Raw genomic sequence first — 27,669 nt, forward strand, 5'->3', positions numbered from 1 at the left:
CCAAACCTCAGAGACAGGCTGGAGACGATGGTGCCAGCGTACCTTCCCTGGGGACGTGGGACTGCACACAGCGGGTTTGGGACCGTCCATCACCGCCCGTCCCAGCCCCCACCCCAGCTTCCCCCAGGCTCCAAGCCCTGCCCTGTCCCCCAGAGAGTCACCCGAACTTCTTTGGGCTCCCCATGTGTAGCTGACCCATTGCTGGGCGCCGGGTCACAGCTGGTGGCGGGAGGGGTGTGTTCACCTGCGGCTGTCCTGACAGCTTGGCCTCTGGGCCCACCCTGGAAATGGGCCCGGGCTGCTGGCGGCCAGAGCAGGGGCCGGGAGAGGACAGCCTGTTCTGTAAACAGGATGGCGCTGTCTGCAGGGGCTTCCCACAGCCACCATGGCCCTCTTGGGGTTCTGTTGCCCTCTCTGGTCTGCCTCCCCCAGGAAGTCCTCCCTGGGGCCAAAGAGGCGGGCTGGCTGGCTCACCCATTCTGAGCCTGAGGCTGTCTCCACGGTCGGGACACAGAAAGCCAGACCATGTCTCCTGCCATGTTCTCTCCCAGTGGTCACATCTCTGTCCTCTCCGCCACCAGCCCGGAAGCTGGAGCTCCATGCCTGACCCCTCGCCCCCCTCCCCACAACCCCAAGCTCAGCCTCATCCTCTCCTCTCGGGCTGCCTGTCCTTCTATGCAGTCTATGCCTTGGTCCCAGCCCCGTCACCCCTCCTCCGGGCCTGAAGCCCCCCCCCCCTGCTCACCAGCCCCCAGCCCAGCTCCGCCCGCAGCCCGAGGCCCTTGCCGAAGTGCCAGCCCAGTTACACCCAGACCCTGGGTGACCCTCCCAGAGCCTGCCTTGCTCCAAGGTGAAGTCCGCTGACCATGGCTGCCCGGCCTCCCTGGATCAGGCTCTGCTGACCTCTTGACCCCATAGCGGCCCCCGCACCTCCCTACCCTGTCCCATGGTCTGCCCGTCACGTGACCTGACAGCCACCACCCCACCCCACCCGCTTCCTGCAGCACTGGGTGGATCTTCTCTGGCCCTCATTCCTGCCTGGGACCGCCCCCGCCCTGAGGACGCCCAGTCCTCTCCCTCCTTCAGCTCCCAGGGCCTCCCTGCGGCTCTGCCCACCTGCGGGGTTTTCGCTTGCGCGCTGCGTGCTGCCAAACCGTGGGCAGTGCTGTCCTGCCCGCCGGCCCGCCCGCGTGGGTCTCCCCCCGAGATGGCCTGAGCCGTCCCTAGCGCGCCCTCCTTTCTTAATGAATTAATGAGTGAAGGAGGCGTGGCCTGTATTCCACGCATCTGAATGGCCTCGCGGTCCCTAGGAGCCAGAGCCATGCAACTCGCAGCTCTCGTAGGGCTGGGAGGGCCCACAAGACAGCTTGGAGCGAGCCACACTGCTGCTCCAAAGGTGGCCCTCCGTGGTCTGTGCGTGCGGACGGGGCGTCGGGCTTGCCTGGGAGGGCCCTGGGTCGTGGTGCCCCCTTCGCTCTTGAGAGTCCTGTTGGGGAAGATGGGTCGCTGCTCTCCGTGTCCTTGGTCATGCTGGGCCTGCCCTTCACCCGGGCCCTGGAGCTGCCGGCTCCTGCATCACCAGGAGGCCGATTGGCCCAGACCCCCGGCCCCTCACGTGCCGCCCCCCACCCCCTGCCCGCAGCCTGTAACTGCAGCGGCCACTCGGACGAGTGTGTGTTCGACCGGGAGCTCTTCCGCAGCACGGGCCACGGCGGGCGCTGCCTCCGCTGCCGGGACCACACAGCCGGGCCACACTGCGAGCACTGCCAGGAGGACTTCTACCGCTGGAGCCCCCGGACGCCGTGCCAGCCCTGCGACTGCCACCCGGCAGGTAGCAGCCCCCGCCCCACCCCTGCCCCGATCGGGCCCCCGCCGCCCGGCCCCCGCCCCACCCCTGCCCCGATCGGGTCCCCGCTGCCCTGTGCCCTTCCTCCCCCAGGCTCCTTGCACCTTCAGTGTGATGCCTCGGGCACCTGCGTCTGCAAGCCCACGGTGACGGGCTGGAAGTGTGACCGCTGCCGGCCTGGGTTCCACGCGCTCAGCGACGGAGGCTGCAGGTGAGGCGGCCGGCTGTGTGGGGCGCAGGTGGTGGACTGGGAATGAAAGCCAGGAGGCGGGAGGGATGGGTGGTAGCTGTCCTTCCCACCTTCCTTCCATCCTTCTATCCGTCATTCCATCTTATTATTCTGGAGCCCATCTCAAGGGATCTAGAGACACCTTGTTCCCAGAGGATGTGAGACAGGGCATGAGTCCCGTGGCAGCCCGGCTGGCCTCAGCGGTCAAGGGCAGGCTTCGCATGAGAGGCACCGAGTTCTAGTGGGAGCACTGCCGAAAGACGGCAGAGGGCCTGGTGTTCCAGGCGGAGGAAGAGCGCATGCAAATGCTCAGAGGCAAATGGAAGGCGAAGGTCAGTGTGGATGAGCAGGGGCTGCAGGGCAGAAGGGTGCACGGAAGAGGAGGGTCCGGTGGGGCCTCGAGGCCTCAGGAGGAGCTTTGGACGGGCGTGAGGCAGCAGCGGGATGAGGGTGGCGGCCAGGGTAGAGGCTGCAGCTGGAACGGCTGGGAGACGTGGCAGCTCGCACAAGCGTTTGAGCACGGAGGGGCAGAGAACAGGACAGATTCCAGAGCCCCTTGGAAGGCAGAGTTGGCAGGAGGTGGTCACCAGGGAACAGAAGAGGAAGCAGGGGTGACTGCTGAGCCTCCAGGTCCCTGGGCGGAGGGAGGCCATTCGTGACACGGGGAGCACGACACAGGGAGAGGCTAGTGTGCAGTACGGGTGGGGCGTGCAAGGGGAGAGAGACAGGCAGGGGCTCCTGCGGCCCAGACCTCGGAAGGAGGCTTTAACACGCTCATCTAACTCGATCACCTGATTGAGAAACTTGCGTGACCGACAACATGAGGCTCTTAGAAACTCTGAAACACTTTTAAATGAACTTGGCTTTGGTTACAACAGGCTCTTTGTGTATTTGAGACGCAGTGGAAATGCATCGGGGTCGGATGGGGGCTCCTGGATGCCTCACGGAATACTCAGTGGGTCTAGGCACAGCTCTGGGCATGAGGCCGGAACTCACATGTGCTCCCGGGGTTTCTCTGGCCTCTGGGCCTTTGTATGTGCTCCTACCCCAGGTACCCTTCTCCCTGCAGCGCCCTGCCTCTCCCCGCCTGTGTCTAGCAAACCCTTCCACTTTCTACAGTTCTCGGCCCAGGTACCACTTCCCCAGGGAGTCTTCCCTCTACCTGTTCTCTGATCCTTCACTGCAACCTCCTTGGTGCACGTACGGCCTCTCATATTTCCTCTTAGAACTTATCAAATCACAGTAGCTACCTGTTTGCTTGTCCCTATTCAGTTGACTATAGACTCTGTGAGAGCAGGAACCATGTCCTGTCAGATGATGGATGGGTGGATGGACGGGTGGGTGGATGGATGGAGAGCTGCCTGGATGGGTGGTTGGGTCACTCAAGGCAGGGAGGACGGACACATGAGTGGGTGGTTGGAAGAATGTACAGATGGAGGAGTGGGTGGGTTGGCAGGCGGCTCACTCTTCAGGAGAGTGGGCGGGTCGCTTCCTTGGCAAGGTGGGAATGGTAAAAGCCAGGCGGCGGGCTCTTGGGTCAGCCTGCCTCCTGGTCCTCTAGGGAAGGGGGAAGGATGGAGAAGTTTCCCTCCCAGGAGGATGGGCTGTCCTCACTCTGGGCTTGCTCATCAGATACTTTCCTGCTGTCCTGTCTCCTTGGCAGACCGTGTGCCTGCAGTGAAGCCGGCAGCCTGGGCACCTGTGACCCCCACAGCGGACGCTGCCCCTGTAAGGAGAATGTGGAAGGCCACCTGTGTGACAGGTGGGCGAGCCGACCCGACCCTCAGCTTGCTGGGGGTGACTTCAGGGCTCGTGGTGGAGGAGCTGGGGCAGGGTCCGAACAGACCTGGGTGACTTCACCACCTGGTGCTCTTCCTGGGGCACCATGGGGTCTGCCGTCCTGGAGGTGATCTGAAGGTTTTGACGCTGTTTATACTCTTTTATAAAGACTTGCTTATTAGAGAGAGAGAGCGAGCGCATGGGTGGGAGGGGCAGAGGGAGAGGAAGAGAGAGTCTGACGCAGACTCCATGCTTAGCACGGAGCCGGACCTGGGGCTCGATCTCATGGCGCTGACATCAGGACCTGAGCGGAAACCAAGAGTCGGGCGCGTGACCGGCTGAGCCACCTGGGCGCCCTGCACCATTTGTTCTTGGACCCCTTCCACTGATGGTTAGAAGCCGTGACAGCCATTTTCCTTTTATATCTGAAAACGAAAGAACCAGAAAAGATAGGAGATATTCTCTACTCCGGGGATGGCAAATCCCTGATACTCCAGCCGTGCCCTCCCCGCTCACCCCGCCCCCGGGTGGACATCACCGGTGGAGCACAGTAGTCTTTCCCACGAGCCCTACTATAACCTCAGAACCCTCCTGGCCCTGCTCCCGGGGCCTCCCGCCCGCAGAGCTGCGATTCCAGCCTCTTTGCCACCTTTGTCATCCTCTCGAGGTACAAACGGAGCGTCTGAAGTTCACGAGGCAGGATTACTTTTCCAAATCACATGGTCCTTCAACTTATTCTTCTGTGTGTTCAGAGGGCCTCCTAGCTCCAAGCCATGGGGGGCTGGCGGACAAATGTGGGTTTATCTCTGTGGGCGCACACCGTCTCCTCTTCCTGGTCTTGGCTCTGATCTCTGAGGCAGCCAGTGCAGGGTCTGTCTGGGGCTCTTTGATTCTCTGGCCATAGACCTGTGTGGGAAGCCCCCGACACGGCACTATACTGTGGACTCGACCCTCGTCGGGGCGTGCCGGGTCTCTGCCGATTCAGAAGAAGCCAGTCCCAAAGCTGTGGCTGGCCCTGGCCTTGACTCACCTAGGTCAGCCCCAGGCCACCCCCTCACCTCGTCCACGTGTGACCTGCAGGCCCTGGAGTCAGGGCTCGGCTCCCTGCGGGATTTCCTTCGCTGAGATCCCCCAGGGGAGGAAACAGAGGAGTCGGGGAACCGGACCCCTTCTCCCACAATTCTGCCCCCAACCCGCCTTGCGCCTTGAGGGGGTGCTCCCTCTGGGCCTCACTTTGCCCGTTTGTGAAATGGGGAGGTTTGATGAGATGTGTTCCTCAGAGCTGTCTGGGCCTCAGGGGTCATCGACAGCTTCGGACGAATCCGATTATTCCTCCGCCCCGGCGGGCTCCGTGGGGCCCCAGGTGGAGACCCGGAATCTGTGATTGTGTCTCCAGGGCTCCTCGGAGAAACAGCTGATTCTGGGAATGGGGCAGGGACCGTGCCAGATGCGTCCAGGGTGTCTGGTCATCACAGAGAGCAAGGAAGTGCTTCATTAAAAGCAAAACCAGATGAAAACAAAAAGAAAATAACTCTAAACCAGGATGGGGTTCTGTGTCAAAAGGACGTAAGCCTGACCTAGAGGAGCTCCCTAAAGTTGGAACCAGTCTGAACAACAAAATAAATAATGACGGTATTGGATTATGACCCAAAGAATCAAACAGATACCTGCAAGTCCACACTAATACAAACAGATGGGGCGGGGGGGATAGATAACACCAGGACGAAAGGACAAATGGGAACGGCAAAAGGATTCCAAATAATAAATGTAGAAGGAAGTGGGGGAAATAGGAAATCAGTTTGAATCTCAAAGTAACCGTCGTGGTGAGCAAGAGCCACCTGATTGAGTGGGCAGAATTTTCAGGAGAAACAGGATATTTGCATAGCCCCAGGTATCTCCCCCGCAAAATATTTCGTAATTACGGTGGTGGCCCCAAAGTGGATCCACAAGCCTTTAATACCCCCCACCCCCGGCCTCCAGGGGATGGGGCGTAACTCCTGCCGCCTCTGGCTGCCCTTAGTGACTTCCTTCTGAACGCGGCCCTTTCCGTGGTGCGGGAGTGTACTGGGAGGCCAACAGTCTTGGCCGGGCTGTGGAGGTTAACGCTCCTGGTGATGGCGCAGGGGCGGCATTGACCCCAGTGCGATGTAACAAGAAGGACGCTTCGCCTCTATTTCTTCCCCAAACCCACGCGCCCAGTGTAATCATGAGACTGCATCAGAGAAACCCGAACTGGGGGCATTCTACAAAACATCTGACCAACGCCCTTCAAAACCGGCAAGGTCATGAATGACAAGATTGCTGCGTGGACCAGAGGAGGCGGCATGGTCCCGGGTCAGGTCTGGGCCAGAAAAACCAGAATTGGTGGGAAAAGGGCAGAGTTCTTACTTAATCAAGTCTGGAGTTGAGTAAATAATGTGAACTAACAAGACTTTCCTGGCCCAGTTAAGTGTACCCTCGCAAAGTCGTTGACATTAGGGAAAGCTGGCGACGAGGCCACGGGAGCTCCCCGCGTGATCTTTGCAACTCTTGTAAATCTGAAAACTATACACATATTTTTTGAAGTTTCCCCAGTGATGCTGGCTCACCTTGACCTAGTTGAGATCCCCTGAACCTCCCTGACTCACCGCCACCGCCCCCCACTGGGGGGCCTGCGCTCCTTACAGGTGCCGCCCCGGGACCTTCAGCCTGCAGCGCAACAACCCTGCTGGCTGCTCCAGCTGCTTCTGCTTTGGCCACTCCAAGGTGTGTGCGGCCGCGGCCCAGTTTCGGGAGCACCACATCCTCTCCAACCTCCGCCAGGGTAGGAAGCGCCTCTCTTCCCCCCACAGCCACCTCCCTGGGGTCTGCCTGCTCCCCGCCCAGGTGGGGCAAGCTGTCAGGTGGCCTGTGGGGTGGGCTGTCCTGCGGGGGGATGGGGCGGGGAGGGGCTGGGGTGGGAGTGGGACAGAGGGGGCAGGCTCAGGCTGCCGGGGAGGCTTCGCTGGGCTCACACAGACAGGCCATACTGTTGTGTCCTCTGCACCCTTCAGCGCTCCCCGTATCTACCTGCGCCCCTCGGCTCCCTGCCTAGCCTCCAGCAGGGTTGGGAGCTGGGTAGGTGGCAGCCTTTAGACCCTGTGGGGGAGTTCCTAATCAGTCGTGTCAAGAATCCCTTGACGTATTCCCTGTCCCCCCGGGCTGGGATTCACACTCAGTCCCCAGACTCCATTCACTGAGCCCCAGCTGTGTGCCAGGCACTGTGCTGAGCTCTTTATATCATGGAACCCATGGACCTAGGAAGGTAGGTACTGTTATTCCCATTTTACCGGAGAGACAGCTGAGGCCCAGAAAAGGCAGGTCACAGAATTCAGTGGTTGCCACTCAGTTTGTCAGCTCCTGAGTGTTGCTCTCCGCGGCCTTGCCAGCCTTCTGTCTGGGACAGGGTCCGGGGGTACCGCGGCGCCCTGGGTCCCCAACGGCGGGTGTGTGCCTGTGCGTCTTTGGAGTTAGAGGGCGATGGAGCTCGGCATTTAATCAGAGCCTATGGGGACCCCTGCCGTGCCCTACAGAGGCCCCCCCACTCCTGAATTTCCACCAGGCAGGAGGCCCTTTCAGCCCTGGGTGCCCCAGACGCGGAGGCAGTGCGCCCTCTGCTGGACACTGCGCAGAAAGCAGGATGGAGATGGGGTCCCGCCTTGCGGTCCCCTGGCAGGGGTCTAGGAGGTCCGCATCAGACAGGACTCATTTTATAGATCCTAAGAACCAAGCCATTTTCTGCTCTCAGGTTGAGCCAGGCGCTGGGTTTGGCACGTCTGTCTCAGTATCTCATGTACCTCACCGTGACCCTGAGGCCACAGTCTCAAACATTTTTCGCTCCCCCATCCCTTCATGCTCTTGAAAACACCTGAGGACCTCCCAGCAGTGTGCTTTACGTGGTAGTTAGCGTGGGTGTTTTCTGTACTAGAAATGACAACAGTAATTTTAAAATAGTCATATATTAATTTACTTAAAAATGACTGGAATAAGTGTGTAACAGAAAGATATGAGCCTGTGAAACAGAGAGCTTTTTCAAAAAGACGAAAACGGGAGTGCACTCATCAACTCTCGCACATCTCCTTACGGCTGGATTAGTAGAGCTCAGTCTGCTGCGATAGCACATGACTTGCAGTTTCTGGAAAGTTCCACCGTGTGTCAGACACAGCATGAAACATGCAGATTTCATCTCAGTGTTACTAGAAGGTAGCTGGAGCTCGCGGGTCCCCTGAAAGTCTCCGGCATCTCCTGGGGTCTTCAGACCAACTTCGAGAACTGTCGCCAGGGCCAGAAATACTCCACTGTCCCCGTTTTGCAGATAAGGAACCGGCTTCAGAGAGGTGACGTAACTTGCCCGGGGTCACACGGCCAGTGAGAGGCAGAACTTAGTCTAGCACTGGGGAGCTACAGACCTCTTTTTGACCCCTTTGCCTTCATCCCGCCCTCCTCAGCCCTCCGGTGCCCTGGGGGTCGGGCCTCCACCCCCCTTCCCAGCGGCTCCCTTGAGGTCATTTGCTCTGTGCCAGACTCTGCTTGGTGTACTTGGTGTATCGCCATCGCCAAAGGGAGGGTGGACAGGACAGGGGATGGGAAGGTCTGGGTTCTCATCCCGGCTTAACCACTTCCTAACCAGGTGGTCTCCCTCAGCACAGTGGGGGCTAATGACACACGCTTCTCAAAGGACAGGCAGGGTGAGGTCCAGGGTGAGCAACTTCTCTGAAGACCTGAAGATGAGGTCAAGTCCAGTACTGTTAGAGACCCTCCCGATGGCTCAGTGCCCCATGCTGGGGTCTCCAGACTGTGCCCTCCTATTGTATTCAGGACCCCCTGAGGGGGCCAGGCAGGCTCAGAGGTCTCCCCTTGCCCAAAACAGAGCTGGGACCCTCAGCTTTCTCACGTTTCGGGGGTCTCCCTCCCTCCCGGAGACCCCCATCCTGACTCTGGGGCGAGGGTCTGAGCTGGCTGGCTGTGGGCAGCACGGAGCCACTGCTAGCACCAGCCGGCTCTCGCCGCCCTCCCAACCCCCACTGTCTCTAGAACAGTCTCTACCCCAGGTCCGTTGTTTCAGGCTGGCTCAGGCCTCTGGGAGCCATCTGTGGGCCCCCCCGGGAAGGGTGGTGTGAAGAAGGAGGGGATGGAGGCCACCCTGCAGAGCCCCACACGTGCGTGTGCGTTTGCCATCCAGGAGCCCAGGGCTGGCGGAGAGGAAGTGTGGGGGGCCCGGAGCATCCCATCCAATGGAGCCCGAGGGGGCTCCTCCTGAATCCAGAAGACGAGGAAGAACTCACGCTACCAGGTACGTGTCAAACCCCCCCCCCACACTGCTGCTTTCTGATCAAGGCCTTGCCACCAGGCCCCCCCAGGCCCCAGAAATCCCTATACACCTCCCATCAGCCTCTCACCCCACCAGGCCATGGTACCCTCCGCACAGGGTCCTGGGATTCTTGCAAAAGCAAGTTCTAGATTATTCTGAACCGTCCCCCACTGAGTAGGGCAAATTTCGACTCCTGGGAGCTCTACCAGACCTGGAACCAGGATCCGGGAGTCCATTCTTAGCTCTCCTATGGCCAGATTCCGGGTCCACTGGCTCCCCCGCCCCAGTCCTGCCCTTGACCTCCCTCTCCAAGAAGGGTCAGAGCGATGGTGCCCCGATGTCTGGCTTGCTCTGTGGACACGGCACCTGGGAGGAAGCGAAAGTCACAGGACCCCAGTCCGGGGACGGGTGCTCCAAGCTCAGAGGCCAGAGAGCACAAAACACACTCTACTCCGTGGCTGCTTTGTTGACAGGCTTAAGAAAAAGTAGTTTTTTGCTTAAGAGGTATTTGCTGGGTCCTGCACTGGGCGCTGGGCACTGGGCACAGTGTGGTGGGCAAGGCAGGTGGACGGACTCAACCAGTTTTATTTCACGTCTTGATGCGTACCTCGATCTCCCAAGCCCCTCTGCCTCCGGTTGGTTGCTGAGTGCGGGGCGGGGGGTGCGGAGGGAGACAGGCAGGGAGGGGCCCTTTCCTGCCACGTGGGGGTTTTCAGCTGAAGCACTTGAAAGATACAGAAAAATAGCCCGAGTTTGAAGGCCATGATAGGGCCCCTGGTCCTCCGTGTTTCTTAGGATTCCACCACCTTCTCTGTGCTTGAAGCATGTTCTGACGCCCGTGGGAAGCGTGGCCTCGGGGCGGTCAGCACTCCTTCTTGGCCACATGTGCAGCAGGCTTACCCCGTACGTGCTCTGAGCCTCACTAAGCTCCCCCAGCGTGGGGCCAGCAGAATGTGCTGGTGGGGTATTGTGAGCACGAATGGGGAAGGGGACAGCAGGATGCCACCACTGTGCATGACACGTGTGTCTGCTCTGCCCCCGGAGACTCCATTGTCCCATCAGACTTCACTTATAAAACCCAAGCCCAAGACAGTGACAGCAGAGCAGTAAGCCAGGCATGGGTCCCTGTGTTATTACAGGGACATGGGGACATGAAGCTGGCCTGTGGGGGCGTGGGGAGGGTTGGGGGCAGCTAACCTCAGCGTCTCCTGTCCAGGGAGCCTTTGGCTTTCTCCCTGCTGTCGCTTTATCTTGTCTGAATATTTAATTGTCAATAAAATCAATACACCGTAGACACTTATAATCTTTAAAATCAAGCTAATTAAGTGAAGACAAGCCTTCTTGTCTTCAGAGAAGTTCCTGGGAGACCAGCGGTTCAGCTACGGACAGCCGCTCACACTGACCTTCCGGGTCCCTCCTGGGGGCTCCCCGCCCCGCGTGCAGCTGAGGCTGGAAGGGGCGGGCCTGGCCCTGACTCTGAGGTGCTCCGGCCTCCCCCTCCCCGGGCCCCCAGACTCCCGCCAGCCCAGGGAGGTGAGGCTGAGGTTCAGGTAAGTGTCCTGGTGTGTCCGGAGAGGTGGGGGATGGGCAGTCAGGGTGGCCCCTGAGGTCTGGGCGCACTTGGGTCCTCCTGTGGTCTGGGGCTCCCACCCTCTCTACCCCTACCCCCAGCCTCGGCTTCCGGTTTGACCCGCGCCCCTGCCAGGTTGCAGGAGACCTCCGAGGACGCGGACCCTCCGCTGCCCCCCTTCCACTTCCAGCGGCTGCTCGCCAATCTGACGGCTCTGCGCATCCGGGCTGGCGGCCGCGGCCCAGGCCCTTCTGGTCAGTAATGATAAGGACAGCCCCCCACCCCATCCCCAGAACCAGCCGGGCCCTAGGGCTCCTTTGTGCCTGGCCTTGCCGATTCCCCACGGCAGACAGTTACCACCCCTGTTTTACCACAAAGACATCTGAAGGTCAGAGGAGTTGGATGCTCACCCAAGGTCATGGAACTGGGAAGGGCCCGGAGGGTAGACTCCGAGGTCAGAGGCAGGGACTGGACAGGTGAGGGGCCCGAGGGTGGACAGCTCCAGGAGACAGACGTGTGTGGTCACAAAGCAGCCAAGAACCGTTGGGTTTCATCAGGTCATGGCCGAGGCCACCACTGCCGGAAGGCGGGACTCCGAGGGGCTTCTGGGGGTGCTGGGCCGGGGGTGGGGGGGTGCAGGTGAGGAGCCCTGAATTGGCGCCTCCTGCTGGTCGCTGGTGGTATCGCATCTAAGCTGTCCTGGGAGCGGATCTGCCTTCTGAACCTTCTCCTAGTGGGGGCTGGGTCAGGACCCAGCTTCCAGGGGGATTTCTCACCCTGCTCACACGGTGATCGTCCTGATGGTCCTCTGACGTCCTGGCTCCTCCCTCTCTCTTTAATGTATTCTTCCCCCACACACACCCATACCTGTATGTGCCTAAACTGGACATCTCCAGTACCCCCATTTAGAAGGGGTGTCTCGCATGAAACACCCCTTTACTGAGCAGAAGGGAAACTTGGACAGATTATAACCTAAATACAACTTTTTGAAGCCCATATAGTCTCCTGGTTGTGATCTACAGAGCAAATAAAAGGAAAGTAAGTGACATATGAAAGTAATCATTGATTTCCAAAGGGTTAGAGCTCAGACGGCCACACTGGGCGACAGAAGAAGGTAATCAGAGTTTCCCCCACTGCGGGGGACAAATAAGTGTGCGTGTGGGAGAAACCGAAGCCCGGGAGCCGTTTGCATGCATGGCGAGCAGGGAAATTCTGACGTGGGGGCGTGTGTGGTTGACGGGAGAATAAAAACCAAGGTCAGGATCGGCCGTCCCCAGGCGGACTTACTTGTGCTTCTGTTTACAATGGAGTTGGGGGGGGGCGCCTGGGTGGCTCATTGGGTTAAGGCCTCTGCCTTCAGTTCAGATCATGGTCCCAGGGTCCTGGGATCGAGCCCCGCATCGGGCTCTCTGCTTGGGGGGGCGCCTGCTTCCCCTTCTCTCTCTGCCTGCCTCTCTGCCTACTTGTGATCTCTATCAAATAAATAAATAAATAATCTTTTAAAAAAATAATAAATAAAATGGAGTTGGGGGGCGCCTGGGAGGCTCCATCGTTAAGCGTCTGCCTTTGGCTCAAGTCATGATCTCAGGGTCCTGGAATCAAGCCCCACATCGGGCTCCTCGCTCGGCAGGAAGCCTGCTTCTCCCTCTCCCACTCCCCCTGCTTGTGTTCCCTCTCTCGCTGTGTCTCCCTTTCTGTCAAATGAATAAATAAAATAAAATAAATAAAATAAAATGGAGTCAGGGTCTGGGCTCCCATGTTCGCAGAGGGGCTCCCTGCCCCTTTTGGAACCCAGCCAGACCTTTGAGGGTCACGGGGGGAGTTTCTCCTCATGTCAGTTGTCTGATAGCCCTGTCCTGGTCTCTCCATCCTTGTGACAACCACAACAGCCACAGATTTGCTTCTAGGGGGGTGACTGGCTCCTTTTGGGAAACTTTGACTTCCAGGGCCCCTTCTAGCCCAGGCTTGGGTGTAACCCAGCTCCTCCTGCCTCAGCTCCCTTGTTCCCGTTGGAGCCTCACCCTCACCATCCTTGCCCTCGCTTCCCAAAACCTCCCTGCTCCCCAGGTCACCGTGCTGGGCCTCCTTACAGGAATTTCATTTCTGCCACTCAGCCTTCAGTTATCAGATGTTCACAGAACACCGACTTGGGCCAGGCCCGTGCTGGGTGCCAGGGCAAACCGAAGAGGCAGGTGAATATAGCGACCGTCTCTCTCCACCGAAACCCAGCCCCAGACCTCCTCTTCCCACTGAGGAAGTTCTGGGCCATCTCTCTCCCTGCTCTTACTTTTTACAGCTAACAGTGGGTCCCGGCGGCCGTGACTTGTCTTACACATAGAAAAGACTGGCTGTCCGGCCGCTGCATATAGTTCTGTGGTATCGATGCTCCGCAAAGTTCAACCATCCCCTCATCCCTAGACATTGAAGTGGGTTCTGGTTTTCACTGTGCGCACAGCACGGCAGAGGACAGGGAAGAGCTCCATGGAAAGGTCTTTATCTCCTTGTGCAAGTCTGTCTCGTAGCATCGATTCCTCAAAAGAGAAATGTTCTGTCTTAGGTCAAAGAGGGCACATTTTCAGTTTTGATATCCGCTGCCAGATTTTCCTGCAGAGAGGCGGCACCCATCTATGTTCTCAGGGCACGTGCCCACCCTCCTCCCTTGTCTGCCCGCTCTGGTCCTTCTCCAGTGTTGATGGATCGTTATTGTTATATTTTGCCCCAAGATTCTAGTTGTTTTCTGCACCATCTCTCCCTGTCGTTGATCTTTATTTTTGTGAAGGATTTTATTTATTTTGAGAGAGAGCAAGCATGAGCAGGGGGGAACAGCAGAAGGAGAGGGAGAAGCGGACTCACTGAGTGTGGAGCCCGATGTGGGGCTCACGGGGCTCGATCCCAGGACCCCGAGATCATGACCTGAGCCGAAGTCAGATGCTTAGCTGGCTGAGCCACCAGGAGCCCCTCCTGTCATTGATCTTCCGATGCTTACCAAGCTGAGAGTCGTGAATGGTATCCTCGTCGTTTAAATTTACATATCTTTAATAACCTGTGAGAATGAACGTCTTTCATTAAATTCCCAGCCATATCCATTTTTTGCTCTGAAAATCACCTTATTTTTCCTTTGCCCTTTTCTTTCTTCTTCTTTTTTTTTTTTTTAATTGCAATTGACTCATAGACCGCCTTTCCGTATGTGGGTCAGTGACCCTCTGCCTATTACGTATGTGAACAGGAAGATCTCAGGGGGGAAACATGTGCCTATAACCCTCTTCCTCTCTATCGTCCTTCTGCAGGCCAGGTGTTCCTGACCGAGGTCCGGCTCACATCCGCCCAGCGGGGGCTCTCTCCCCCAGCCTCGTGGGTGGAGACCTGCTCGTGTCCCAAGGGGTACACAGGCCAGTTCTGTGAGTCCTGTGCTCCAGGGTACAAGAGGGAGATCCCACTGGGGGGTCCCTATACCGACTGTGTCCCCTGCACCTGCAACCAGCACGGCACCTGTGATCCCCACACAGGTGAGTCCTAGCACCCCATCCATAGGGCCCTGGGGCGACTCCCGGCGCAGCCGACGACCTGATCAGGGTCAGCTCTGTGCATACACGAGCCATCGCCAAGAGCGGGACTCACGAGATGGTGTCATCAGGGTCCTCCATGTCCCGAGACCTTTCTATATGCGTCCCGTCTTACAGGCGAGGGACCCAGCGTGCAGGGAGGCCGCTCTGCAGGTAGGTGGCAGAGCTGCTCCTGCCACAGGTTCACTGCCAGAGCCGCACCTGTAGGAGGAAGCGCGAGGGAGCCCTCGACCAAGGTCGCCTCGCAGGAGGTGCCGGATGGGGGTCTCTCTCCACACACGGGGCCTCTCACCCCGGAAGTGGGAGGGTCTGTGCCCCGATGCTGTCCTGGAGCAGGTGAGGGGGGCTCTCTGAGAAGGGAAATGATTGTGCCGGAGACTACAAAGGACCGCAGCCTGGGAATCAGCAGATGAGCGAGCGGGGACAGGCACATGCCGCATACGAGGGGCGTCCTCCCATGGTTTGCCGTGGCAGGAATCGCTAACCGAGCCCCGACGAGCCCCCCATCCTGCCCTGCACTGCTCTAGGCAGCCCCTGCTGAGGAGCTTGGCACGGCCGGTCTGTCACCCGTCAGAGCCCTCAGCCGCGCCATGACCTGCTGCCCTATGTGGGCGAGTCCTCACCTGGCTGATGGGCAGAGCAGCCACTGCTGCTCACACTGGATAGAAAGAGGAGTGAGCACTTGGGTCTGGGCCAAGGCAGGGCCCCCAGAAAGCAGCGCGGCCATGATGGTGCCCCCTGGATTGTCCATCCTGAGTTCCCTCTGTGCCCCACTACCCCCCTTTGCCCCCGGGGTGGTGCCGGGCCTCCTGGAAGTGGGGGTCTTGCATCACTGAGCCCCTCTCAGCCACACTCTCCTTCGGTCCCTGGCCGCCGAGCCTCCCTTCCCCAGGGTAGTCTCTGAGCAGACTGCAGGTGCTGGAGAAGGGGGGTTTGCACACCCCCCCCAGCATGACCAGCCAGTGGGCAGGGGTCTGTTCCATGAGACCAGGCTACCTCCTGGAACCTGCAGACCCCATACATGGGGAGTGTCCTTGCAAAGTCCTGTCAGGAACAGACTCCTGGGTCTGCGTCACTCTTGCTTTTGGCCCCCGAGGTTCAGAGAACACAGAGTAAGGGCAGGAAAAGCATGAGTGCAGACGTGGGTGGGCCATCTATTGGTTCGCTGATAGGTGCTGGAATGCAGGATACCACCGATCACAGCCCAGGTCACTCTGAGCCAGCGACTGTGCGGGGCACTCTGGCCGTCCGCGGACGAAAACTCCCAAGGCCAGAGCCCCTGTTGTGTCCATCTTGCAGGGGTGAACACTGAGGCAGCAGGTGTTAGATGGGTTTCCCAGCTCCACATGGTCAGTAAGTGGTAGACCTTTTCTCCCCAGGCTGTGCTGCCCCCCACTTAGAAGGTTTCCACCCCAGTTCTGCTGGGGTTGTGCTCTGTGACCTCTGTGACCATCTTGTGACCAAGACGCCCCCGTCTCTGGAGCCTTCTGGGCTCAGGTGGTCTCGTCACCAGGTGCTTGTCTTGCCCCTCAGGGATCTGCCAGTGCGGCCATCACACCGAGGGCCCCTCCTGTGAGCGCTGCTTGCCAGGTTTCTATGGCAACCCCTTCGCAGGCCAGGCCGACGACTGCCAGCCCTGTCCGTGCCCCGGAGGGTCGGCCTGCACAGCCATCCCAGAGAGCAGTGAAGTGGTGTGTACCCGCTGCCCCCTGGGCCAGAGAGGTGAGTGGCTCGCACCCTGGGGCCCTGCCTCTGTCCTGGGCTCCAGGAGTGGGGTCCTGGGTTCGGAGCGTGACAGATGGGGGAGGGCCTAGCTTAGGAGTGGCAGGCCTGACCTCTGGGGCCATGGCCAAGGCCCCAGGCTGCTGTGGGCTCCTGGCAGAACTGGAGCAATTAAGCATATCCAGGAGAGTTTTTGAAAATCCCTGTCTGAGCCCTGGCCCTATAGAGCCTGATCTGGTAGCTCGAGATGGGCCCTAAGAATCCACATGCATGACAGGTGCTCTGGCTAATCTGACACACAGTGAAGGTAGAAAACCTCCGATTAAACTCTGAGCTTTTATTATTTTTATTTATTTATTTGTCAGCGCGAGAGAGAGACAGAGAGCACAAGCAGGGGGAGCAGCAGGCAGAGGCAGAGGGAGAAGCAGGCTCCCTGCTGAGCAGGGACCTGACACGGAACTTGATCCCAGGAATCCCGGGATCATGACCTGAGCTGAAGGCAGATGCTTCACCAACCGAGCCCCCCAGGAACCCCAAACTTTCAGTTTTTAAAACACGTTGCCAGATGTCCTATGAGGCAGAAGGTCCCCCAGCGCCTGCTCCAGGACCCGGGGCCACCCTCGACAACTGATTCTTTTTAACAGCTCTTTTGAGATATCATCTCTGTGTACCTGACAATTCGCCCACTCTAAGCATACAACTCAGCGGTTGGTGTTTTCTTTTTGTATATCCCATTAATAATGTTTTAAATGACGGCCAAAAGGGTATAACACAAAGTCTCAGTTCAGCCACACGTGAGCGTACGCTTTGGCGGCGTGAAGCACATTCCCGGCTGTCCTGCCATCCCCACCGTCTGTCCCCAGAACTAATTCATCTTCCCAGAGACTCTCCCCATTAAGCAGCCCCCACCGCCCCCCTCCCGTAGGCACCGTCCTACTTCCTGTCTCTTTGCATTTGACCCTTCCAGGGACCTCACGTGAGTGGAACCCTCCAGTGTTTGTCCTTCTGTGTCTGGCTTGTTTTGACATAATGTTGCCAAGGTTCTCAGACATCTGATTGCGTGTGTGGTGACTGTGGCTGCCTCAGGACAGCCCATCACGTCTGTCCCATCAAAGGCTGGCCTTGCTGGGGAGCACTCTGGAAGCAGCTCCCTGCAGCCAGCTACAGAGTGGGGAGGGGCAGGGCGGGGGACCCAAGACCTGACAGAGCCAGGTCCCACCTTGGGGACCCTGCACCCCATCCTGCCATCAGGCTGTGCCTGACTCCCCCCGCTCTGCAGACATGAGGGCGACCCTCTCAGTGGGTGTGGACAGTTCAAGACGTTGGGTCTGGCCCAGGCTGAGATGTGCCCAAGGAAGGATTTTGGGGGAGCAGGGCGCTGCTGTGCATGAAGGGAGCAGCCCCCTGGGAGGGTGCTCAGGTGGCCGCCAGCCCCTGCCTTCACCACACCAGCGCCCTTTGGGCCTTGCTGAGGAAGAGGGTGGTGGCCATGAGGCTGAGGAGGGTGACGATAGGGACTGGGTGGTGACACCCCCTCCGCTGGGCACTTAGCTTGGGCTGGGAGTTGAACACTTAACCTCACCAAGCCCTCAGACGTGGCTGGCCTTATCGTCCCCACTATGCAGACGAGGAGCCCGAGTTCAGAGAGACCCCAGGGCTGGTCTAAGACACACAGCCAGCTGATGGCTGAGCTGGGCCCTGGCCCTGGGACTATGCCCTGCTGCACAGGGAAACCTGAGGGATGCCCACCCTCCCCGCCTGGGAACCCCGCAGCCTTGTGCCTTGGGCTGGCTCCTCCACACACAGCCTCCCCCCCTCCCCCCAGGGCGACGCTGTGAGATCTGTGATGATGGCTACTTCGGGGACCCTCTGGGGCTCTCTGGGGCTCCCCAGCCCTGCCAGCGGTGCCAGTGCAATGGGAACGTGGACCCCAACGCTGTGGGCAATTGCGACCCCCTGTCTGGCCACTGTCTACGTTGCCTGCACCACACGACCGGGGCCCACTGCGAACGCTGTCAGGACGGCTTCTACGGGAATGCCCTCGCCCCTCGGCCTGCAGACAGATGCACACGTGAGCACCCACCCCCCGCCCTGCAGGGGACCCCTCTCCACCACACCCAGCCCGCAGCTCTGGGGGACTGTGCAGCCTCAGGCAGATTCCTCACCTTCTCTGTCCCCTTGTCTGGAAGGTCTAAGGGTTTGCTCTCCTCCAAGGTCAAGGACTCTCTCAGCCTCGTTCTAATCAAGGCCAATCCTGTGATTTTTTCGTTTGTTCTTTGCCTTGATAATTTCGCAATTATCTCAAGCCCCACGGTTAGTGCCTAGGACTGTCCTCGGTGGCAGACAGCACCTGTCATGTCAGTGCTGCCCCTGGGCTTCCATCAGGCTCTCCCTCTCCCCTTAGCACTCAGTCCCCGGCTCGCTCAGAGAGCCACAGCGTGCCTCGGCCCGTGGAAGGCTTCCGGAAGTGCTGGAGGGAGAGGATGGCGTTGCCCCCAAACTTACTTGCTCCAGAGCGCTTTCTCCGCCTTCTATGGAGCCCAGGAGAGAAGGGTCAAGGGACCCAGAACAGTGGGCACATGGGTCCCCCCCGTGACTCCCTGGCTGGGTCTCTGGCCTTCTCTCCAGCCGACTGGGGTTCAGGGCAGGCTCGGAAGAGCCATCTGTCATGTGATGATTCTAGGCTGTCTCTCCAAGGACATAGGAAATGGGATGAGAGTTGAGCACGGGTCTAGAGTCTTTTTCCAGAAAAAGCTTAGGATCCTGGGTTGAATGTGAGTCATCCCTGTGGGCTCCCCATCTTCTCCTGGACCCCCAGAGTTTGAGCCGATGATCTGGTGATTCCCCAACACAGTTTCTGCTTCCGTCCCCAGCCTGCGGCTGCCACCCCGAGGGCTCCGTCAGTGAGCAGAGAACCTGTGACCTGGTGACCGGCCAGTGCCCCTGCCTGCCTCATGTGATGGGAAGGGACTGCGGCCACTGCAGCCCTGGCTTCTACGACCTCCAGGCCGGGAGGGGCTGCCGTAGGTGGGTAGGGTGAGGTGGGGAGTGCCCTTCCCTTGGCTGTGTCTCCAGGATAGGAGAAGCCCAGGGAGCCCCCAGAGGGGAGATGGGTGTAGAATGTGTCATCCAGGCCCCCTGCCAGGAACACTGTGCCCTGCCCCATAGGGGGACAAAGGAATGGTCCCTTCAGTGGTCAGACTCGTGGCCCTGCCAGCCCAGGACGCAGGCCAAGCACAGCCCTGAGGGACATCTGGGTGGGCAGGAGGCCGGTTTGGTCTCTGATTCCCTGCTCAGTGACACCATCCCTCCATGACCTTTTTGGCCAGAGTGGCACCTTAATGTCTTTAGGGAGCAGTGAAGGACCACAGGAAAATGTCCAGTGCAACAAACAGGCTTCTTCCTTGCAAGACTTCTCAGAGCCTTTAATATGCTAATTGCATTGTGACTTTCCAACAGAGGGGTATATATAATCTGCAAGATTTATAGGTCCCCATAGCCCTTTCTGGGGGGAAGGGGTAGCATTTTTGTGAGACTGTACTTCCTAGGACACAGCTTGGAATAAGCTGTTGGACGTGTAGGCACCTGGCGATGGGGACTTGCCGGCAGAGGGTGTGATCCCAGGGCTCCTCTCCGGCTGCGGCCAGCCGAGGCTGGGTGGGGAGCGGCCCAGAGCTTGTCTCCCACTCAGGTTCCTTCCCTATCCTAGCTGCACGTGTCATCCGCTGGGCTCCCAGGAGGACCGGTGCCACTCCAAGACTGGGCAGTGCCCGTGTCGCCCGGGCGTTGAGGGCCAGGCCTGCGACAGATGCCGGCTGGGTTTCTTTGGCTTCTCCATCACGGGCTGCCGAGGTGAGGAGGCTGCATGTGTGCCGGCCGCCCCGGGGGGCTTGAGGTTTCTGGACAGAAGAGCCGCTGGGACTCCAGCCATGTGGCCGGGGAAGGAACGATCGGCTACTTTCCTGTAGAAAGGCCTGTCTTCTAAGAGCGGCCATAGGTACAGGGAGTGAGAGAGTTTAGGGAACCAAAACTCTAGCCCCAGGATTCACTGCTCAGTTGCCGTATGCTGGGGCCATCAAGTTACCTTTCTGGGCCTCCGCGTCCCTCCCTGCATAGCTGGGCTGCCTGGTCGTTCCTAAACATGGCGCCTGCTCAGACCCAGGAACCCGGACTAAGTCAGTCACCACCTCTGACATTCTGACTCAGTCTTCCCGGAAGGACCCAGGAGTGTGGTTGAGCTGGACCTGGGGTTTCTGGAGTGGCCAGGCGTGAGGATGCAGGCAACGTGGAGGTCCCAGTGCCGGGGGGAGGGGTGCTATCCACCCCGGTTCCCTCAGCCTGCAGGTGCTCCCCATTGGGCGCCGCCTCGGCCCAGTGCCACAAGAACGGCACGTGCGTGTGCAAGCCTGGCTTCGTGGGCTACAAGTGTGACCGCTGTCAGGACAACTTCTTCCTTACGGCTGGTGGCACACGCTGTGAGGAGTGCCCGTCCTGCTACGCCCTGGTGAAGGAGGAGGTGAGCCCACCCTACCTCCCATCACTTCACACCCCCCCATGAGTGCCCCCTCTGTACTGGGCACCAGAAATGCCCGCTCAGCCCTGGCTCTCAGGCCTTCTGGGGCCACTGGTCACCTTCCGCCTGCGCCCACCTAGCCATCGGGCCGATGTCAGCCCCACTCCCCCCTCACTTCTGCCCATCCCTGGCTTCTGAGCAGACAGAAGAGTGCCTCGCACCAGCTGTCCTTCCCGAGCACCCACGCCCATGTCTCACCCTTTCTTAAGATCTGCGGGGATGAGACAGTAGAAGGCCCTTGGTGGGGAGGGTCAGGAGGAGGGCCATGCCCGTTCTGGGGCACAAGTAGAGTGTTGAGCAGGGAGCTGGTGTGGTGCGGAGGTCAAGAGCGTGAGCTCTGGGGTTCCCCTCCCCAGCCCCTTTCGTTGTTCCCGTTAACAGGTAACAGGTTTGGTAAGTTTGGGTGTCTCTCCTATTCCACAGTGGAAACAGGCCTGCAGCCCTTTCCCTGAGACCGGGGAGGCCAGCCATCAGAGTGAAGGTGCTCTAGAAAGACGCAATGATGGGCGCTGAGCATAAGCGGCCCCCCGGGCAGTGCCTGGGCCAGTCCCTGCGGTCAAACCCAGGGATGTGTCTGCGGGAAGATGGGCGAATAGTCACACCAAACAAACAAACAAGGGCGCAAACAGCCTTGTTCAGAACAGTTTTGCTTCCCAATGAGTTAAGAATTTTGTTTTTTTAACCTGGATTTTGCCATCAAATAGGGAATGGAAAGACGTAGGGTTTTTCAGAGCATTCTGGACTTTTGGAATCAAAGAGAGGGCTTGGATCCAGCATCCCCTGGCCCTTGGGGCCGTTACAGGGTGAACGTGATCAGGTGCGTGGCTGGCAGGTGCTAACAGCCGGCTCCTGGCATGTGCTCTGTAAATACAGTTATTGTTTGTGTGGCTAAAAGAACAGCGCTGGGAGACACTGCATGGCACACTCACTTGGCCAGCAGGTATCCAGGTGCACCTTCTCTGTGGCAATACAGCAGGACAGACAGATTCTCCTGGGGCTTCCCTTCTCATCCCACTCTAAGTGGAACAAGGATGTGGTCCACTGAATGGCAGCAGGTGCCGTGGGCGTGAGAAGGGAAGGGACCACTAGGAGGAGGGGGTGGGCAAGGCTGCTTCTCCAAGATCTGCTGCATCCTCAGCTTTGATGCCCTTGATAAGATGCGAGAAGCCAACTGCTAACCAGGGAAGGCCAGGCAGAAGCCAGGGGGAGGCGTCCAGCACGACTTCAGGCAGCCGGCCTCACATACCCTTCTTTTCCTGACTCCTCCAGGCTGCCAAGCTGAAGGCCAGGCTGACCCTGATGGAGGGGTGGCTGCAGGGGTCTGACTGTGGCCAGCCCTGGGAACCACTGCACATTCTGCAGGGAGAGGCCCCACGGGGGGACGTCTACCAGGGTCACCACCTGCTGCAAGGTACAGTGAGAGAGAAGAGCGGGAGGCAGCGGGATGGCTGGCTGGCCAGACACACCCCACCGGCCCTTTGGTCTGCTCTCACGATGCTTCAGAAGCTCTTGGCTCGGTCCTAGAAGAAGTCACTTTCTGGGAGTGCCTGTCTGTCCTCCCCAACTGCATGGGCTCCTCCCATGACAGTCTTGTCTCTCCTGGATCTTTCCTTCACTGTCCCCCACCCCGTTCTACTTTGTAACCTTATGAATACTAGTCTCTGACGAGAGCATCTAGCCCCAGCCACACCCAGAGCACAGGCACAGTGAGGACAGGGCTGGAGTCGTTCACTGGTTCACGGCGCGACAAATGCCCACCGAGGTGCTGTCCTGGGTGCTGAACAGGTGGCCTGTTGCTGTCTTAACCGTTGGCCATTTTGCTCACTCCCCAGCATAGAAAACCAGTGGATGGGGGCGGAGGGGGAAGCTGTTATGAGAGTCAGGTGGAAACTGGCCTCGGGACACTGCGATCTGGGGAAGCTTGACAGTGAATTGATTCTTCTGTGTAATTTTATGTTCATAAGCACCTGTGCTCATCTCACAGCCAGGCATAGGTAAGCTGAGCACCTGTTAGCAACGCTCATTATCAGAATAGGGAGCTTCTGGGGGCGCCTGGGTGGCTCAGTGGGTTAAAGCCTCTGCCTTCGGCTCAGGTCATGGTCCCAGGGTCCTGGGATCGAGCCCCGCATCGGGCTCTCTGCTCAGCAGGGAGCCTGCTTCCTCCTCTCTCTCTGCCGGCTTCTCTGTGATTTCCATCTGTCAAATAAGTAAATAAAATCTTTAAAAAAGAAAAAAAAAAGAACAGGGAGCTTCCAGATGCTCTGGGTTAAAAGGTCCATACTTGGGATCCCCGGGGGGCTCAGTTGGTTAAGCATCTGTCTTCGGGTCAGGTCATGACCCCAGAGTCCCAGGATCAAGTCCTGTATCGGGCTCCCTGCTCAGTGGGGCATCTGCTTCTCCCTCTGACCCTCTTCCCACCATGCTCTCTCCCTCTCTCTCTCTTTCTCTCAAGTAAATAAATAAAATCTTTTTTTAAAAAGCCCATCCTGAGCCGCACTGCAGATCGCAGAGCTGACTCGAGGCAGGTGTGTTTTTGCGGTCTCAGATTTGGGAATTGCTTGTTGTGGCTCTAACCCGTCTGGATTCCTTCCAGCCCCTCCACTGTGCTGACTTCCTGTGTGGGAGACCTTGGGCTGTGACTGGCCTCTGCTGGGCCTCAGCCTTTGCATCTGTAAAATGGTGAGGCTCTTGCCCTAGAACTGACTGGTGGTGCTCAGGTCTGGTGATAGAGCTCAGCTGTGCCAGGCAGAGTTCAGGGCACAGATGGGGGGGCCCCCCGAGGGTGAACGTTTGATCAGGAAATTTCAATTGCTCCGTGACCCCTGGGCTTTGTGGGCTTCATGCAGGAGCCCGGGAGGCCTTCCTGGAGCAGGTGACCGGCCTCGAGGGTGCAGTGAAGGCTGCGCGGGAGCAGCTGCGGGCGCTGAGCAGGGGTGCCCGCTGTGCCCAGGCCCAGGCAGAGAAGACCTGCATCCAGCTGGCAGAGCTCGACGCAGCGCTGGAGTCCTCGGAAGAAGAGATTGTGCAGGCGGCCATCGTCCTCAAATCTCTGGTACCCCGGGGGCCCCTCCCCACCACCCGCCCCGGGCTCCCCTGGCGATTGATCTGGTGGCCCCTGGTGTGCCTTTTTGGAGAGGCTCAGTTTCCTCACCCGCAGAATGGGTGTCACGCAGTACCCCTTGTGCTGACTCAGTGGGATCACGTCCGCGTAGACGAGGGCACGTTCCAGGTGGACGGTGAATGCCCATTGAATGAGGACTGGGCGGCATTACCGTCCTTGCCACGTTCTGGGGCTCTCTGCTCGCCAGATGCTGACTTTGAGGCTTTATGTAGCATTTTCTTTTAAAGATTTTATTTATTTATTTGACAGAGATCACAAGTATGCAGAGAAGCAGGCGGGGGGTGGGGGTGGGGTGCTCAGAGGCAGGCTCCCCGCTGAGCAGAGAGCTGATCTAAGCAGAGAGCCGATGCAGAGCTCCATCCCAGGATCCTGGGATCATGACCTGAGCCGAAGGCAGAGGCTTTAACCCACTGAGCCACCCAGGGGCCCCTTTATGTAGCATTTGTAGAGTAACTGGCACAGTCCGGTTCTCCCAGTAATTTAACCGAATGAGGCCCTTGCCCTTCAGGGATGCCCTCAGTTTCTCCTCTCTCCCTCGCTTTAAAGGTGATTCCTCAGGAAGGGTCCAGCCAGCCCACCACCTGGAGCCCCCTGGCCACAGAGGCCCGTGCCCTCGCCAGGAGGTGAGCCCCCAAGGCCCGGGAGCCTGGTCCTGAAGGGAGCCCCGCCCTTTTCCTGGGGGTTCTGGGGTCAGGGTCAGCCTGACAGGTGTCCCCCTGCCCGGATTCAGAGCCAGACCGTGCTGCTCACCCTCTTCTGTGACGGCTTTATTAGGGCGACCGTATCATTATTGTCCAAACTGAGACTTCACGTGCGACGAAAGGCCCCACAGATCACTGTGCAAGACAACGGGCATAGGTTCTGTGTAACAGGAGCAGGGCCGTGGGTCCCTGCCCATCAGCCTTTGCTGTGTCAGGCAGAGGGAGGGGAGGAGCCTGGCCCTCGGGGCCAGACTCTGTTTGGGACTGTGGGAGGCCCACATGGTGGGAGGGGTGGGTTCGGGCCCAGGTCCCCTTCTCTGTGAGCTGTTGCTGAAGGTCAGGTGGACGTTTCCTTACAGCCACAGGGACGCCACTGCCAGGATTGAAGCCACGGCTCAGAGGGCCCTGGTCGCCTCCAACACCAGCTATGTGCTTCTCTGGAGTCTGCTGGAGGGCAGGGTGGCCTCGGAGGCCCAGCAGGACCTGGAGGACAGGTGAGGCCTCCCGGATGTGGGTAGAAGCTTGAACCGGCCTCCTCCAGCTGCTGGAGGCTGCTGGTCCAGAGCTGGCTTCCTTCCCGAGTCCTGATGTTCTTTGGGTGGGGGCGGGGGAGATATCTGAGGTCTTGGGCTCACTGGGTGGTGAGTTACAGGAGCCCTCTTAGGCCTGGGGGTGCAGCTCAGTCTCTAGAGAGAGGGGATGAGGGCCTGAACCAGGAGGGTCTAGAGCGGTATCTCTCTTTCTCACCCCTGCATCATCCCCAGCCCCATCCCCGACCTCTACCCTCCTCCCAGCAGCTCCTCTCAGACACCAGCTTCCTGCTTGGCCTCTGCTTCTCTGCCATGGGTGACCCTCCTATGTCTTCTGCAGTGGAGGGTCAGGAGAGACACAGCAAGGTCTCAAAAGTCCCAAGTTGACTTCCTAGATGAGAGAATCCAATTGGCCCACCTCCAGTCAGATGGCCCACACCCAGTCCCCTGGCATGACTGGGGTGAAATCACATGACCCCCTCCCGGGGCAGGATTGGGGGCAGGGGCTGTCTGAGAAGTGGGGAGAGATGAGAGGTGGCCGGAGGTCCCTGCCCCGGCAGTGTCCATGGCAGAGCTGGGCGGGGAGGGGGTGATCAGCTGGGTGGGACAGGGAGCTGTTCTAGGTGGTTGACTACACCCCCTTGGATCTCAAGGGGCCCCAGAGCTCTCCGTTCATCTGGAGAGTGTTTGCCCAAGGTCACCTGAGGGCACAGCAGATTCAAGACCAGGGCCTGGGCTTCTGTCCCTTCCCCAGCACCAGGCACTTTCCACTTAGTGATTCAGCCAGAGGCTTCCAACATTTGCAAAGCAGATGACTCGAGGGTGGAAACCAGGGGCAAGCCCCTTCAGAAAAGAGTGCTCGAATTGAATGAATGAAGAAACAAGAATGGGCGCCTCTCCTGCCTTTTCCATTCATCCGAGAGCTGCCCGGTAGCGGCCAATTTCCGAGGCCAGCTGCTGAGTTCTGACATTGAAGAGGGCTCCAGGCGGGGGTCTGGGGGTCAGCCGTGGGGAAGGATGGCCCCGTGCTCTCTGCTCTGTGAGCCACCTCTGCTGTCTCCTCTCAGGTACCAAGAGGTCCAGGCGGCCCAGGAGGCGCTGGGCAGAGCTGTGGCACAGACACTGCCCGAAGCGGAGAGGGCACTGGCCGCCATGCAGCGAGTCCGTGCAGACGCCGCCCTGGGCCTGGCCTCGCCAGCGGCCCCCTCAGCACTGGTCAGCCCCGCTGGCTGCCCCGGAGCTCAGCCTGGGGTGGGGGTGGGAGAAGGCGGCGGCTGGAAAGCCGGTGCAGCCCAGGCCTGGGCAGATGATGTGGCTTATTTTTAAGTAGATGGCAGTCAATTAAAACGAGCCGATCCATCTCCGTGGCTTGGCCTTGTGCCTGCCTGGCTCCGAGTGAGCGCTGGGCCAGGCTTTGTTGTGGGTTGTGGTGACAATAGTGAGACCAGGCGTCTTCTCCGTTGTCGTGGCATTAGCAAAGGCACCAGACAGACGTGGGATCAAATCCCAGCTCCGCCGCTCCAGATCTGTGACCTTGGCCAAGGACATCCCCTACTCCCCAACCCGTACTTCGGTTAGGTCCTCCGTCAGCTAGGGCTCGCCCATTCGGTTATCTGAGGGCTGCGTCTACAGGGCTGGGAGAGGATTCATGAGTTGTGGGCAAGGTGGCCCTAGTGCTTGTCGGCCCCCCAGGGAAACCCGCTCCATCACATCTGCCTAGTAATCCTGAAATCCCGGAACTTGGAACCTGCCCTTTAAGGAAGAGACTGAGCTTCTACAGATATATTTGGGGCAAAACCTGACGGGCCCGAGGCTGCTTATTTGTGCTCAGAACCCACACAGTTCTGCTTCTCTCAGGCCAGGAGGATTCTGAATGTGGAGGTACATCCGGCCCCAGGTATTCCGCTGAGACTGTGGGCCTGGGGAAGGAAATGCAGGTCAGGGAGGCCTCACGTATAGTAACTAGTAGAGCTGGAATAGAGACAGGTTCCCCCACCGGGCGGCCCCCGCCCCCAGCCCCTCTGCTTCCAGGGTCCTGTCCCCAGCATTCCCGCTCCCCGGGTGCCTCTCACCCACTAGGGGTTCTGCCCCTCAGACCTTTCTGCCAGGCCCCACCTGAGCCCACCATCTCCCTGCAGCCTCAGAAGTCCCAGGTGGGGGCCCTGAGCCAGAAGGTGCAGGCCCTGGAGGAGACGGTCGCATCCAGAGAGCGCCGGGTCACTGAGGCGGCCCAGACCCTCCGGGCCACCGCCCGGGCCATGCTGCGCAAGATCGAGCCCTTCACACAGGTGGGCTCCTATCCTCTGAGGCGGGCACCTGGTGGGGTGCTGTCCCAAGGGTGTCCTGGAGTCAGGGGGTGCGGGGGGGAAGGGCAAAGACCAGAAATAGTCTTTCCCATCACTCCAGTGTCTCCCGTCTGCAGCGCCCCTGCCCAGCCTCTCTCTTCTCTCTCCAGCTACGCCAGGAGGCCAGAGACGCCCTGACCCAGGCTTCCTCATCCGTCCAGGCAGCCACAGTGACTGTCACAGGAGCCAGGACCCTGTTGGCCGACCTGGAAGGTACGCATGCCTTGCCGAGCCCGAGGCTTCTTGATGCACAAATGCCCGTGACCACCATCCGGGCTCCCGCCTCAGCCAGGCCAGTGTGGCCCTGGGGACAAGAAGGGGACAGAAGTCCGGTTGTGGGGGCATAAGCCAAACATTCCAT

The 27,669-nt window shown here is 59.2% G+C and overlaps 1 protein-coding gene across 1 annotated transcript in view; it reads left to right on the forward strand.

Moving 5' to 3' along the window:
- The window catches only part of LOC111145465 (laminin subunit gamma-3-like), a gene marked incomplete at its 5' end in the record, with an annotated part of 38,241 nt that overhangs the window by 3,549 nt on the left and 7,023 nt on the right, over positions 1–27,669 (forward strand). Inside the window, 20 exons of the mRNA XM_022500361.1 lie at positions 1,643–1,831; positions 1,940–2,057; positions 3,739–3,837; positions 6,521–6,657; positions 9,055–9,165; positions 10,535–10,733; positions 10,889–11,007; positions 14,041–14,259; positions 15,850–16,038; positions 17,864–18,109; positions 18,912–19,065; positions 19,748–19,890; positions 20,376–20,554; positions 21,881–22,022; positions 23,458–23,663; positions 24,279–24,355; positions 24,793–24,927; positions 26,031–26,178; positions 27,102–27,251; positions 27,419–27,521. Coding sequence (XP_022356069.1) covers positions 1,643–1,831; positions 1,940–2,057; positions 3,739–3,837; positions 6,521–6,657; positions 9,055–9,165; positions 10,535–10,733; positions 10,889–11,007; positions 14,041–14,259; positions 15,850–16,038; positions 17,864–18,109; positions 18,912–19,065; positions 19,748–19,890; positions 20,376–20,554; positions 21,881–22,022; positions 23,458–23,663; positions 24,279–24,355; positions 24,793–24,927; positions 26,031–26,178; positions 27,102–27,251; positions 27,419–27,521 — 3,063 coding nt within the window. The remainder of the gene's footprint in view (positions 1–1,642; positions 1,832–1,939; positions 2,058–3,738; positions 3,838–6,520; positions 6,658–9,054; positions 9,166–10,534; positions 10,734–10,888; positions 11,008–14,040; positions 14,260–15,849; positions 16,039–17,863; positions 18,110–18,911; positions 19,066–19,747; positions 19,891–20,375; positions 20,555–21,880; positions 22,023–23,457; positions 23,664–24,278; positions 24,356–24,792; positions 24,928–26,030; positions 26,179–27,101; positions 27,252–27,418; positions 27,522–27,669) is intronic.

This window comes from Enhydra lutris, unplaced genomic scaffold, assembly GCF_002288905.1.
Source record: "Enhydra lutris kenyoni isolate GAN:26980312 unplaced genomic scaffold, ASM228890v2 scaffoldscaffold13, whole genome shotgun sequence".
Classification (NCBI taxonomy): Eukaryota; Metazoa; Chordata; class Mammalia; order Carnivora; family Mustelidae; genus Enhydra; species Enhydra lutris.